Below are 13,346 nucleotides of genomic sequence, written 5' to 3'. Positions count from 1 at the left end.
CATTGTTAGACATCTAACAACCAGTGGAGACTGGAGTAACTCTTACCACCCGTCTCAGCTTTCAGGCTGTTCCTTTCCCCTCTCTGTGGCTTTGTGGTCCCCTGCTTGTGTCTCCATGCCAGCTGCTCTACTGTTGAAAGACCAGGGCGAACTGTGCGGACGTTTAAATGCTGTTATTTTGCGTTCTTTTAAAGCTCTCTGTCAAATAATGTCACAATATGAAGAATAAAAAATAACTGTCCAGAAAATAAAATGCTTCCCCTGATAGTATCATTAAGTCTTTCAATAGCTCAATTCACCAATGTTGTTTATTCTCTTCTTGGACATACAAGAGACTTGAATGAGAAACGGTTGTGGTGTCAGAGTGACATTTAAGCCCAGATCAAAGATATTTCATAATATCCCACATTGGCTTGATGTACAGAAAGATGCAGTATGGAAACATACTGAGCTATGAGAAAGTACTGTATATGATGGAGACTGGTGGGAAAGACAATACTCCCAACACAGCTGGAAAGCACATGCAGCAGAATACTAACATGCTCCTGAGATGTGGTGAGCATTCCAACGGTTATATGTATGTGGAACATGGAGCCGTACTCGCCTTGGAAAGATAGGCTGTGGTCGTGGTTTAGGAAATGGTTCAGCCCTGGTCTCGGAGTTCTGCCGAGAACCGCTGCATTTCATAGAGGTTTATGATGAAAACACACATGAAAAAGGGGAATTTGGCAAAAGCCAGAATCCAGCATTTATGCTGAAACACTCTGTGTTCCCATGTAGCCATCTCTGCCACATCTTAGCATTAATCTTGTCTTCTTGTATCACTCCTCTCAGAGAATTCAGGGCAAAATGATCCTGAAGGAAAAGCCTGAAACCTTGAATGTCTCAGGGAAATTGCACGTGAAAAATGAACATGCATTACAGATGTGAAAAAATGTTTAAATAACAAGATAAGATAACATGTTCAGGGATAAAGTGTAGCATGTCTAACTTTATCAGCTTAAGTAACTGTGCACATTCATTCCTCCAGTGGTGAAAACAGGAGACTAATCCATGCCTAAATGATGTGACTGCAGGGCAAAATTCATAATCCTGTTTATTTGTACTTAATTCCTTGTACACGTGAACGGAGATGTTCGTTACAGTGTTAGGTCGATGCTACTGTTGAGTAGATATTATTGCTGTCAGTTTGCACGCGGTGTTGTTGGTTTAGACCATCACGAGTGATACGACGGCTGGTAATCAGCTAAAGATTTGCTATTGTGACAATTCTTATTTTGAGCAAATGCACAGCATTTGTCAGAGTCCCGTGGTGATCATGACTCAGACACATACTAAGTGTGCTTGTTAATTGATAGCAGACTGGGGCTTCAGCCCACTGCCCACTCCAGCTGGAGTGTGAATTCCCTCTCCTATATGTTAATGAATCCGCTGTATAAATGGCCTGTGCCAGAAATGCTGGAGAAAAATAGCTCAGTGCAACACACCAATAAGTAGAGCTGTGTGCACGTTGCCCCCGCTGTCCTGTTTATGTCCCAACCACAATTAGAGATGCACTTTGATGAAAGCCAGATCTTCTATTTTTTTCCACACATCTTTAAAAATGCATGATATGCACAACACTAATTTCTTTCAAGAAATCTATGGAGGCCGCTCCGATAACACACAGTGGAAATGTCTGAAAAAATCACAAGTGACTCTAATCAAATATTGATTGTGCGTTCTCTTTTCTTGGTTTAATAAGCCACTGGTCATGCAACAGTGCTTCTCTCCATACTCACACTGGACCAATTTACCTCCCAAAGGCCTCCACCGGCCTGCACGCCTGTGAGATATCAGCTGGTCTTTGTCAAAAAAAGACAGAAATAACTCCACCTATAAAGGTCAACTCAGGTCAGACGCCAAAAACAATATTCTTAGCTCTCAGTGAGTATTTCTAAAGGTCACCTTGCTTGGGGTGAATGGATTTACACCCATTTGATGTTGTTTTCACTGAGAATGCAGAAGGGCTCCACATCACACATCCATTTCCTTCCTTATGTTCAGCCAATAATTGATCATTCAGTTTCAGCTGAATAGTTGTTTGATTTTTGAAATCTTAATGTTTTATAATGTGTCCAACACAAGTGCTTGGCATAATCACATGGAAGTATTCAGTGTTTGTACTCTATGCAAGACTTATCTTTACTTGTGGACAATGGAACAGATGGTGTGAGAGAAGGATTTGTCATGCATGGTTGTCCAGGGCCAGACTCTTCCTCAGCACTTTTTGGCAGGACTTTATATGCGTTTCATGCTGTATTTGCCGGGTGCTTAGCAGAGGTATAGGGTACTGCTGCGGTGCTGGCTCAGACTGAGTCTCCCCCATCCTATACGTCCCACTCCAAGACCATTCTTATAGATAATCCTGTGTGCTTCATTGTCTGATGCAAATTCAGTGATGATACTGGTGGTTCTCACTTTGAAAAAAACAGCTTTAATACTGAGTCATGCAGGCAAAATGAGCAGCTGTCGTAACCAGTGGTGATTCATTTCCCCTACTAATTATTCAGTCCATAATTTTATTATTATTTTTATGAAATATCAGAAAACACAAAAAAGTGTTCATGACAAGTTCCCAAGGCTCGAAACTACTTGTTTGTCCAACCTACAGAGAACCCAAAGATATCAGATAATAGAAAAGTAACAAAGGTGGACCAGCAGCATTTGAAAGTGAGCAGCCATCAACCACTACTGAAGACCTTGGTTTACCTGTATATCTGCACTTTATATGCATGTATTGTGTTCCTTTTATGTGTCAAATTAATGTTGATCTGGATTCATTTCCCTTGTACTGTGCCCTGAAGAAGAGTTTCAGTCTGAGCTGCTCTGACCTTTGCCAGAAGTACTGCTTCCTGAAGGCGTGAGGCGCAGCATGCTCCTGCAGCGGTTGTGTTTTGGTACCATGATGTCGGCTCAAAGGAGATGTGGACATAGCCTCTGTGTCACCCTGTGCTAATACTGAGATTTCCACAGGAGGTGTGTTGCCTGCAGCATCGTCTCTCCTCCACTTTAATATCCTGAGTGCTGTAATCTGCTCACCACGTCTGACCCACTGTGTGTCACTCTCACCACTCACCCTCCCCTGTAACTCCCCAAAATCCTCTACATCACATTTATGTAACTCCTCCTTAACGCCTGTGAGCGCTGGGCCCACACCTGCGCCCACGAGGCCTGGGCCCGTCAGAGAACATAATGCTTCTCTTTGCCACACGCCTGTGGCCCCCTTTTTATTTATTGATCATCTCTGTCCTATTAAGATCTTCAAACAGCTGCCCTCGTCTGAAAGCCCAGGGAAACTTTTGCATTATTGAAAAATAACCGGCACATATTGTGTGTGCTGAGCCCACTCAGTGGATGAGATGCTTTGTTAATTGTCTGGCCTGTGTAAGTGCTCCCTGGTGTGTGGGCCAGAGATTTGTCTGATAAGATGTATTATTATAGCCGTTACTGCTCACTCACCACAACATATTGTGGACACCACACTTTCAGACACCGGTGATACCTGGATCTGTTCCCTGTGTTTCTTCCCTAGGTTTCAGCCAAACAAGCACAACTGTACTGCTTACAGTCATTCATTTACCAGGTGGGGGGACCCCTCTCCCCACCCCTTTCACTTGGACCTGGCCTTTTGTTTACTGACAGTTGCTTGCTATCTGGTATCAGGGGGTGATGTCATCTCGCCATTTGGTCAGGTAACGTCAGTGCTGTTTACTTTGTGTTGTAGAACCGAAACCGTGGTGGCCTTGTTTAGTTAAGCTGCAGGGGGAGGGAGGAGGGTCAGAGCTCTCTGATACTGTGTTTACACTTTATACGTGATCTCTCTCTCTCCCCTCCCCTCTCTCTCCCCTCCCCTCTCTCTTTCCCTCTCTCTCTCTCTCCCCCCCTCTTTCCCTCTCTCTCTCTCTCTCTCTCTCTCTCTCTCTCTCTCTCTCTCTCTCTCTCTCTCTCTCTCTCTCTCTCTCTCTCTCTCTCTCTCTCTAAGCCTTATTTTTGGCCCATCTTTATTTGTCATTGCCGCGGTCAAAGACAACTAAAATCCCAGATTACTCCTAGCATATTTCCTATTAGAACAGAATAAAAACCATTAATTACAGGAAATCCACAGGCACTGTTACCCATTGTATCTATTAAAATCAGACAACAGAGTAAGAGGCTCCCAAAAAGGGCATAATATACTCTACTGTGTCATCTGTGTTGGGTTCTTTGAAACTGTCTGATAACAAAATGGAGCTGCAGTGTTTTCCACTGTTTCGTTCAAGGATGAATCATTATCCAGCTGAACTAAGATGAGAGGCTCTGTTGCAGGCAAACTGATGCATCCCCTTGACATTTGAAATGCCTTAAAGCTGCTCGAGGGGCATGTGTCTGTGTGTGTGTCTGTGTGTGTGTGTGTGGGCTTTTGCTCTGAACCTTGTGTTGCCTCAGAAACGATGGATGCAGCTACATTAGGTGAGAGTGAACGGTTGACTGGACCATGCTACGCATTGCCAACCTGAAAGTTGTAATTTTAGAACCCTGGTGGAAAACACACGATTACTGCGCTGTGGCGGTCGGTCATTACATTTCTCCCCCCAAACAAACAGCCCTCGGGAATAATTCAAATGAAATGCGCAGCGCCTTTCATGGAGCATTTCCAGATTGGGAGGATGCCTAAACTAATAAATATTCCCGATAATCATTAACATTTACAGCGCAGCAGATGTTACATTGTCCTCAATGAACGAGTGTGTTGTACAAAAGAGCATTTCAAATTTGAACCAGATAGTGGAAAATTTGTAACAGGTCTACTAACCATCTGTTCCAGTGAGGTTTCCCTTGCCTCTGCAGTTGAATGTTTGCTTGGGGAGACAGAGGGTAAAGAGCGCTACTTTGGCAGGTACACCATTGTTTACCCAAGAGACCCAGCTGAAGCACCACCAAATAGTGTCTGAGTGTAGATTAAAACAAATTCTCTGACATACACTGCTCCATCTCCAAAAGCTGAACGGCCGGGGTCGACCACCAGCAACATTATACATAAAATATGGCTGCCCTTGCTAAATGAAGTGCCCTATCTGGATGTGTTAAAGCCTCCAGCACAGTGAAAGAGCTCCCAGTTATCACTAAATTTACTACATAATGTATTTTGTAGAGCATTTTGAAAAGCATCCCCATCTCTTGATAACATACTATAAGTGGAATGCCACTGGTTGAGCTCTAAAATACTGACTGACAAAAACCAGCAGAAAAAAATCAGCAACTAATGGGTGGTTTGTGTGTGTGTGTGTGTGTGTGTGTGTGTGTGTGTGTGTGTGTGTGTGTGTGTGTGTGAGAAACAGAAGATTTGGACTCCCCCTAAACACCCCATGTGTGGCCATGAATAAGGGAGCTCAGGGGCCTGTGCCATCGCCGTGGGAACTGGGTCTACATTAAACAGTCATTATCCCGAGTGAATGAAGCCATGTTTTATCTATCAGCATCCCACTTAAGTAACAACGGAGTAACCATATCAAACATGAGGAGATGATGTGATAAGCTGTAAAGCTGCATTTGGAAAGAAGTTTATTCCAAAATACTCCTATTCCAGCTGCCTGATTCACAAAGTGGATGCAACGAGACTGTTGCATCTCTACAAACTCAGTTTCAGATTTGACCTATTTCCCTAAATTGAATTTCAGTGTCGGGGTTAGACAGAATCGTGAAATCCTCCCTTTCAACAGGAAGTGACAAGCGAGCGCTCGGTCCAGTGAAAAATGGAAGCTCTTCTTCATCTCCACCCCAGAAAAGCCACTGAGAAGACGACATTTAGGTCTAAGACGAGTGCAGTTTAATGACATCACATTACACATTTTCTGGGTTTTGAAGTCTACAGACTTCAAACAGCGATGTTGAGCTGCCATTTGGGACTGACAGTGTGCCAAGTAGCCTGGTGGCGCTTTAAATAGAAGACATTAATGAGTGCCTCTTCTAAAATATGCATTCAGTCCTATTTAATCTTTGCCTCCCTCACATCGCCGCAGCGAGAGGTGAATTATGCTGAACTTTATTTGACTCAGGCTCAAATGGATATTTCTTGGATGAGAATGGCCCAAGTGATGGTAAACATGCCAATAATTGTTTTCTGAAATATTATTGGTTGTTGGCCAGTTTAGCAGAAAAAAAAAAAAAGACAATAGTGTTACATATCCATTACGAGATGAGCTGCCAAATAGCAGTTGTTTTATGGAAAGGAAGCTTCCTTGGATTTAGGGGTTGGAGGCCTGGTTTTCAATTTAGGTTTTGATGTTGGTGTTATTGTTTTATATGTGGAGAGAGGTCGGGTTTAACACTGTACAGAAGCAAATCTGGGAACAAACAGATGGATTAATGCAGTATATTTAATGTTGAAACTTTTTTTATTCTCTCTGCAGCAGAGACAAAAAGCAAAATATTAAATGTTAATGTCATGTTTCTCATTCATTTTTGATTTGTTATGGAGGAATCAAGCTTGTTTTTCATATTTCATAAATTTGTTTTCCCATCTAGGTAACAAAATTTCAGATTGAGATAAACCCACTCACCCATCAGCTTTTGTGATCAGAAATATTTTGAGGAAAAAAAAAAATTGCCCTGCAGTTCTGTACTTCCCCGGATACTGTTTCCACACCTGTTGTTTGGCCCATGCATTGTCCAGCGTGCCATACGCAAACATCACAAAGCACATGCTTTTTCTTGCTGCCTGACCGGATCTTATTACAGTTCTGTGAACAGGCCTTGGGACTCTGTTGCTATCAGTGCAGGACCAGACGGTGCAGCAGCTGTTTTAATAGTGCCCCTTATGTCCCACTTCATCCAAGTCAGCTCACCTGGTGTGAATCAGACCACTCTTCTTTTTTCATACTCTGCCAGCTTGGGCATACTTTCTGCTTTGTTTGTTTGTCCTATTGCTTTTCCTTCCAGAAACAGGCCTCCTCTCTCCACTGGCAACTCTCAAACCAATGTCTGGCCTCAGGTGTATTAGAGCATGACTGTCCCCTCTAGTCACCCTCCTGTCAGTGTCAGAACAAAGCAGCAGCAGCAGCAGCACAAGCAGTAACGCTGGCCAGCCTCAAACCTGCAGCACACCTATGACTCTCCCTGAAGCTCCACCTTCCTCTTTGTCTCCCTCTGCCTCTCGCCGGTTCTGCATCTGCACTTTGCCGAGCTGTTCTTTTTTTTCCTCCTCTGACTCACCCTCAGTCACCCTCACAAAATCTACCTTCTTAATGCCTCTTGCATGCATGTGGCTCTGTTCTTCTATGGCTTTGCTGCTCTGTGGTGTAGTCTGTAATTAAAGCTTTACTGTGTGCTCAGCCAAGGACTCCTCTAGTCCTTGAGTGAAAGGGGTCCCCGTGGGTGCCCCTGGTCCTTCACGGAGGGGATTTGGGCTCTGTGGCTGCATAATTATGCCTATTCCTCTGGATTCCATTTGCGTGAGCTCCTGTTTATTTGCTTCCATCTGAATCAAAGAGGGAAGGGCAGAGCGAAGGAGGGAGGGGCTGCGGCTTCTCATAAAGCCAGCCCCTGCCACTATTGTTTTAGCATGCAAGAGGATGAGGTCTGGCCAGGTACATATTTATGAGTTTTTACAGCCCCCCTGCACACACAGTCCCCCCGCTTCGCTCCAACTTAAGATTAAACTTTAACTGGTGTTGTCACACAGTAAATTGTGTTTGCTAGTTCAAAAAATATCATACTATAGCCGCCACAACTGCTAATCTAAGCTGTGATAAAATGGAGTAAAGCATTGCCTTGAGGTGCACAAGGACACAGGTGTTTCTCAGGGTACAGATGACAAGGTTGCCAGTCCTCCCTGTCAAACTGTATTAGTAAATCAATCTGTCATCTTCCAATCCTACAGGTTTAAATCTCTATAGAGAGGGTCTTGCTGATGTGGTCAGAAGGAAATGAAAGATGATGTGTACTCAGTAACTGTGAAAGGTTGTCATTTTGTTTCTTATATGATTTCATGTAGACAGTGAAGGCTGAACTTGAGTGAAAGCATATAACAATGGAAAGAAATTGTCTTTCTCTCGTAATGCACTGCTTTCCGGCATGAGCCATTCAACCTGAGAGTTGTGCGCCCACTGTGAAAGACGGAAAGAAATAAATTGTTCATCTTAATGGTCCTCTAGCCACAGTCTGCACCAACTATTGCCTCTTTTCATGCATGTATTGTGCCCCGGTGTCCTTCAGCTGACTACCTACAGTTTATAAGAAAAATCTTCATAACAGTCCCTGCTGCTGCTGCTGCTGCTTAGACAGTCTGACACCCTGCATGCACAGAGCCCCCCCTCCTCTCTGCTTCAGATTCCTGTATCGGTGAAGATAGACTACATGAGATATTGTATTCAGTGGGAGTACACATAAATGGATCTCTCTCATGTATTCTTACACATTTTAAAACCCCCTGTGGAAACTTTATCTCTGAACGCAGGGATTATTCATCATTGTGATGCAGTTACCCAGTGTTAAAGAGCTGCTCTGTTTTTGGTGCATGTGTACAGGCCCCAGTCCTCCACTTGAAGCCACGACATATTTTCTCTCTGTTTATGACTTGATTCACTGGTGGCTTTATGAGTCCAGTGTGATTAACGGAAGAATTTCAGTCTTCCTTCCTGTGGGTCCTCACCTATCCATGGGAGATAATTATAGCTGCGGCTGGTTGTAAATACAAACCCAGCCAGGGGTTGTCGGACGAGGAAATGGGACATCATCAGGCTTCACCTGGAAAGGAACATAAATCAGAGTCTGAGATAACAAAGATGTGTCAAAAACAACAGGATGCAGGAGCCCTGCCATAGTTTAATGACACATCTGTTCAGACTGCAGTCAGTCCAGACCCCAGATCAGGAGTAAATGAAGGTTGACAATGTTTCTCTGCACTTAAGACTCAGATTGAAGGAACAAAGAAGGACGAGAGGAGGAAGTCTTATTGATAACACAAGAGCTGCAACAATTATTTGATGCTCATAAATCTGTTAACTATTTTTTTGCAGTTAATAATTTAGTCTGTCTTCTCAGCTTCACAGCAACAAGGTTACAACTTCAAAGTCTTTGTTTTGTCTATCCAACCTACCAAAAGCTGCCTGAGATATTCAGTTTACAATGATCTAAATCCTGACTTCTGAGAAGCTGGAACCAGTGAACATTTCTCATATTTGCTTAATAAATGACTGAAGCGATAAAACGTTGTTGTCAGTTGATTTTCTGTCAATCAGCTAATTGTTTCAGTCTGAGATAAAAGCAGGGAGTCTAATGAGTGTCTAAATCAAGGATGTTAACTGCTAATCAGTGGCCATACCATGCATCAAGTGAAAAGCAGATGGGCCTGAGAGTGGAGGGAGCTGACACCTCAGTTCAGGTCAACATAAGCATGAAAGCCTGAACCACAGGCAAGTTTACACAAGGTCCGTCTTTGTTAATTGACTTTTTTGTTTTTTGCTATCAAACTCCTCACATGCTTAGATAGTAAAGAGAGGGACATAATTACTGTGTTTTGTTTTTTTTTTTATATAGCTAATGTGTGTTCTCATTGTTTTGAGTGCCTACACAGGACTCCTCATTGTTTCTTTTAATAGGAGCTTCAGGCAGTCATTGAAGTATTTGTGAGTAAAAAGTAATTAAAATTACAATGGGCCTAGCCAGTGTGTTGCTGAGTGGGTGGAGGGTGAGCACAGCAGACGATGACTTGGCTCCAACTCATTGCCCTTGTACTCATTCATTAGTGATGCATTGGTTCTCGCTCAGCCCTCCCATCTCATCAGAAACTGCACCCTCGTGGACAGAGGCAGGGTTGTATAGATGTGCCCATTATGTTAATAACAACTCCCCCAGCTTTTGCACACAACCACCACCATGTACCAACCCTCATGCTGATGTATAGGGAGCAGCCGGTGCTTCTGTAGCATATGGGGAGGGGAGTGCGGGGCTGAATCCATAAGTTTGACTGTGAGTGTCAGGTGTGCATGTTCTACCCAGGAGGCCAGAATTGAATCCTTGACTTTCAGTGCAAGTGCTTGCTATTGAATGGAGTGCTTTGCTTGGCCTTGGACACCTGTTAATAATATTTTTTTTTTCTCCTCTCTGTGTTACTTCTAGCTGGCGACGGACAGATGGTGCAGATGGACCCCAGTAAGTCAGGCTTTGTGGGTTCACAAGTGGAGCTGCGCTGCATTTTCATCAATAGCAACCCGCCAGTCAAGATCTCTCAGGTCACCTGGCAGAAGCTGCTCAATGGCACCAAACAGAACGTGGCCATAGCCAACCCAGCTCTCGGCGTGTCCGTCCTGCAGCCCTTCAAGGAGCGGGTCAGCTTCAAGCAGGCGGCGGTTCGTCATCGTACGCCCTCGCTGGAGGACACCACCATCGTGTTCTCTAACCTGCAGCTGTCTGATGAAGCTGCCTACATCTGCGAGTACACCACATTTCCTGCGGGCAACCGCGAGAACATGGTCAACCTCACTGTATTTGGTAAGAAATAGCGAAATGTTGAAATTCTGCATATTATTGATGACTTCCTTCAGATTGAATCTACAACAGCTGTAATTTGAAGGATAAAAGTGGTAATATCTTGTATTCTAGTATGAACAATGGCCCTCTGTGCAGACCTGCATGCTACAATTTAATTTTTTTGTCATTTAGTTTGTTTTCCTCTTTGTTAGGCCTGATTTATCTCCCTGGAGGCAGGTGTTGAACACTCAGCATAGGTTTACAACGTGTTTTTAGCCCAAACAGAAACAAGTTACCATCTTTAAAAGCTTGACCATTTGCAATTTTCAGCAAATTTCACTGGTGACATGTATATTTTCAAAGTGTTGTCTACCTATGAAAAAAAAACGTATATCATCTCATCAATGTCACATTTTCATGAGCTGAGAAAACAGTCTCTGTGATGAAGCATTTTCCCCATGACTTTATATTGTGTATTTAGCTGAAGAAGTGGGAGAAATTTCTCAGACCAGAAAGGAAAACTGTAACCCTTGTCTGAAAAATTCAAAACCACCAAATTTGGAGATGCATGGTTTGGACAGAGACAGAAAAGAAACATGATCACTGTGTGAGATCAGAAATAGCATCTAGAGTCAGACTTTGGTACCCAAGGTTATTTGCCTTGGTCAGTAATTGGTTATTTTAAGTTAAGTTTCCACACGTTTTAGTGGAAAGATGGATTGTGCGGATAAGATTGTGTAATTGTTATAGTGAATCATGAATGTGTAATTACGCTTTGAGCCAAGATAACAGAAAAAAAAATATCAGGATCTACATCTCAGAATCACTTAAGGAGCAGTTTTCCCAAACATGTTACCACTGGCCTGATGAGCAGGCACAGGATGTAAAACCTGTCACTCTTTAGGCAGAAGAAGAACATTCTTTTGAATCAGATAACAGGGTCAAACTGATGTCTCCCTTTTTCGTGAAAGGCTAAAAGAAAACACTTCAATGTTACATTGCCACAGGCTTTGTTGTAAAGTAGGTTGAATTCTTCTAAAACACCTCAGACCAGAAGGTCTCTCTCTGTTTTTTAAGATGTCTGGCTGCATGTTTTGGTTGAGTCTATAAGGCTCTCGTTCATAGAGTACGAACGCTTGACGTTGGAATGAATATTTGACGGATTCATGATGGGATGATTGGAGTGACGTGTCGTTTAACACCAATCCCAGTTTGGCCCGTATGACTTTTAGAAAATAGGAAACCGCCACAGAGAGCAGTCAATAAAAATGGCAGGTGAGACGGAAATCAATAAGGCCACTTCAGGGTGTGTAATTTGGCTTGAATAATCTCTTTTTTTTTTTTTTTGGGGGGGGGGGGGGGGGCCTGCTTTGAAAAGGTTGTGCGCTGACTCTGATTAGAGATCTAATTCGAAATTAAGTGTTGGTGTGTTTTCCATTAAGTCCCAGTAAAGAAAAAGCTCTTGGCTTAAGTAGTCCCTGTTGCCAGAGCTTCTTGTTAGTTCCGAGTTCCCATTTTGTGTCACTGAGCCTCTCAGGTCTTTTTAGGCTTCTGTGGCTCAGTGAACGTCAGGAACCTGTGTGCAGATAACTGACTGGCAGCGCTCAAAGAGGCCTCTTCATGGCCTATCTCTTTCAGTTGTGCATTCACTCAAGCTCAAGCCTGCCTTTTGATGTACTAAAAGTAGATTGCTAATTGGCAACTCACAAAGGATTCAAATTGGATGACTGTGCATTTGGGTAGGCAAGGGGCTTCTACATCTGTGAGAGCTTTGACGACTGCTTTCGGCTTTGAGGAGGGAAAGAAGCAAAACTTTGCCTGATTTGATTTACAACACTGTTTTCATCTCAGCCACGCAGTTTAATTTACCTCAATCTAAGACTGATTGTGGGTGAAGTAGACAAAATGAGACATTAAAGGAAGATTGAAACTAAAGAAAAAGATCTTTGTTTAATGAGTTTTAATTTCATTCCACTAATTTGATTGCTTTCGCCTCTGCAGCTCGGCCCATGACTCGCATGACCTTGACAACGCCCACGATTGTGGCCAGGGCTCAGAAACGCAAGATGACCGTTGCCACTTGCGTATCAGCCAATGGCAAGCCCCCGAGCGTCATCAAATGGGACACCAGGTTGAAAGGCGAAGCCACTTTCCAGGAGACTCGCAACACAAATGGGACGGTGACGGTGCGGAGCAACTACGTGGTGGTACCGAGCCGCGAGACCCACAAACAGAAGCTCACGTGTATCGTGACATACCGAAATGAAAAGTTCACAGACAGCGTGGTGCTCAACGTGCAGTGTAAGAACCTGCTTTCCTAGAACTCCAGTGTTGTTCAGTTTATATGATGGTGTCAGGTGCTGTGCTGTTTAGAGCAGGTGGATTTAAACCTGTTTTAATCTGATATTCAGTGATGTCATGCACCCAAAAGTTGTGCATCCTGTTGCAAGAGGACACCGACACCATAGTTTACAGTAGACAGCTCCTCTTTTGTACACACCTCAGAAACTGTCCAGTTACACAAAGTGAAGAGAAATATACACAAATGAACTTATGAGTATGCACCAGACTTCCTCTAAATCTATGATTTTTTATTTTTTTTTACTCCAAATTTGAAATTTTTGTAAATTACTCAAGATAAAACATTTAAAATCCAAATCTTAAAAAATATATAGATTTATTCAGAGAAACTTTCAACTTTCAGATCAATTTTGTGCTGACAGTGTGTTCACTACTTTCCTGGTCAATTTTATTCCCTTCCACATCTGTCTCACAGGTGTGCGTTAGATTATACTGTAGTTACTTTGTTTTTTGAATAAGGAATCAGTTTCAGGGTGAAATAGCAGCAGAGCTAA

At 43.1% G+C, this 13,346-nt stretch overlaps 1 protein-coding gene across 4 annotated transcripts in view; it reads left to right on the top strand.

Annotated features, from left to right (window-relative positions):
• Positions 1-13,346, top strand: part of nectin1b (nectin cell adhesion molecule 1b) — a 139,220-nt gene that overhangs the window by 102,776 nt on the left and 23,098 nt on the right. For all 4 annotated transcript variants that reach the window (XM_071497225.1, XM_071497224.1, XM_071497223.1 and 1 more), the window contains 2 exons: positions 10,141-10,512; positions 12,493-12,792. In XM_071497225.1, coding sequence (XP_071353326.1) covers positions 10,155-10,512; positions 12,493-12,792 — 658 coding nt within the window. In that variant the 5' untranslated portion in view covers positions 10,141-10,154. The remainder of the gene's footprint in view (positions 1-10,140; positions 10,513-12,492; positions 12,793-13,346) is intronic.

The sequence above is a fragment of the Trachinotus anak genome, unplaced genomic scaffold, assembly GCF_046630095.1.
Source record: "Trachinotus anak isolate AG129_WGS33_773 ecotype Australia unplaced genomic scaffold, CSIRO_AGI_Tana_v1 ptg000014l, whole genome shotgun sequence".
Taxonomy (NCBI): domain Eukaryota; kingdom Metazoa; phylum Chordata; class Actinopteri; order Carangiformes; family Carangidae; genus Trachinotus; species Trachinotus anak.
The sequence above is the reverse complement of the archived record's forward strand: the minus strand, read 5'-3'. Positions and strand labels throughout refer to the sequence as shown.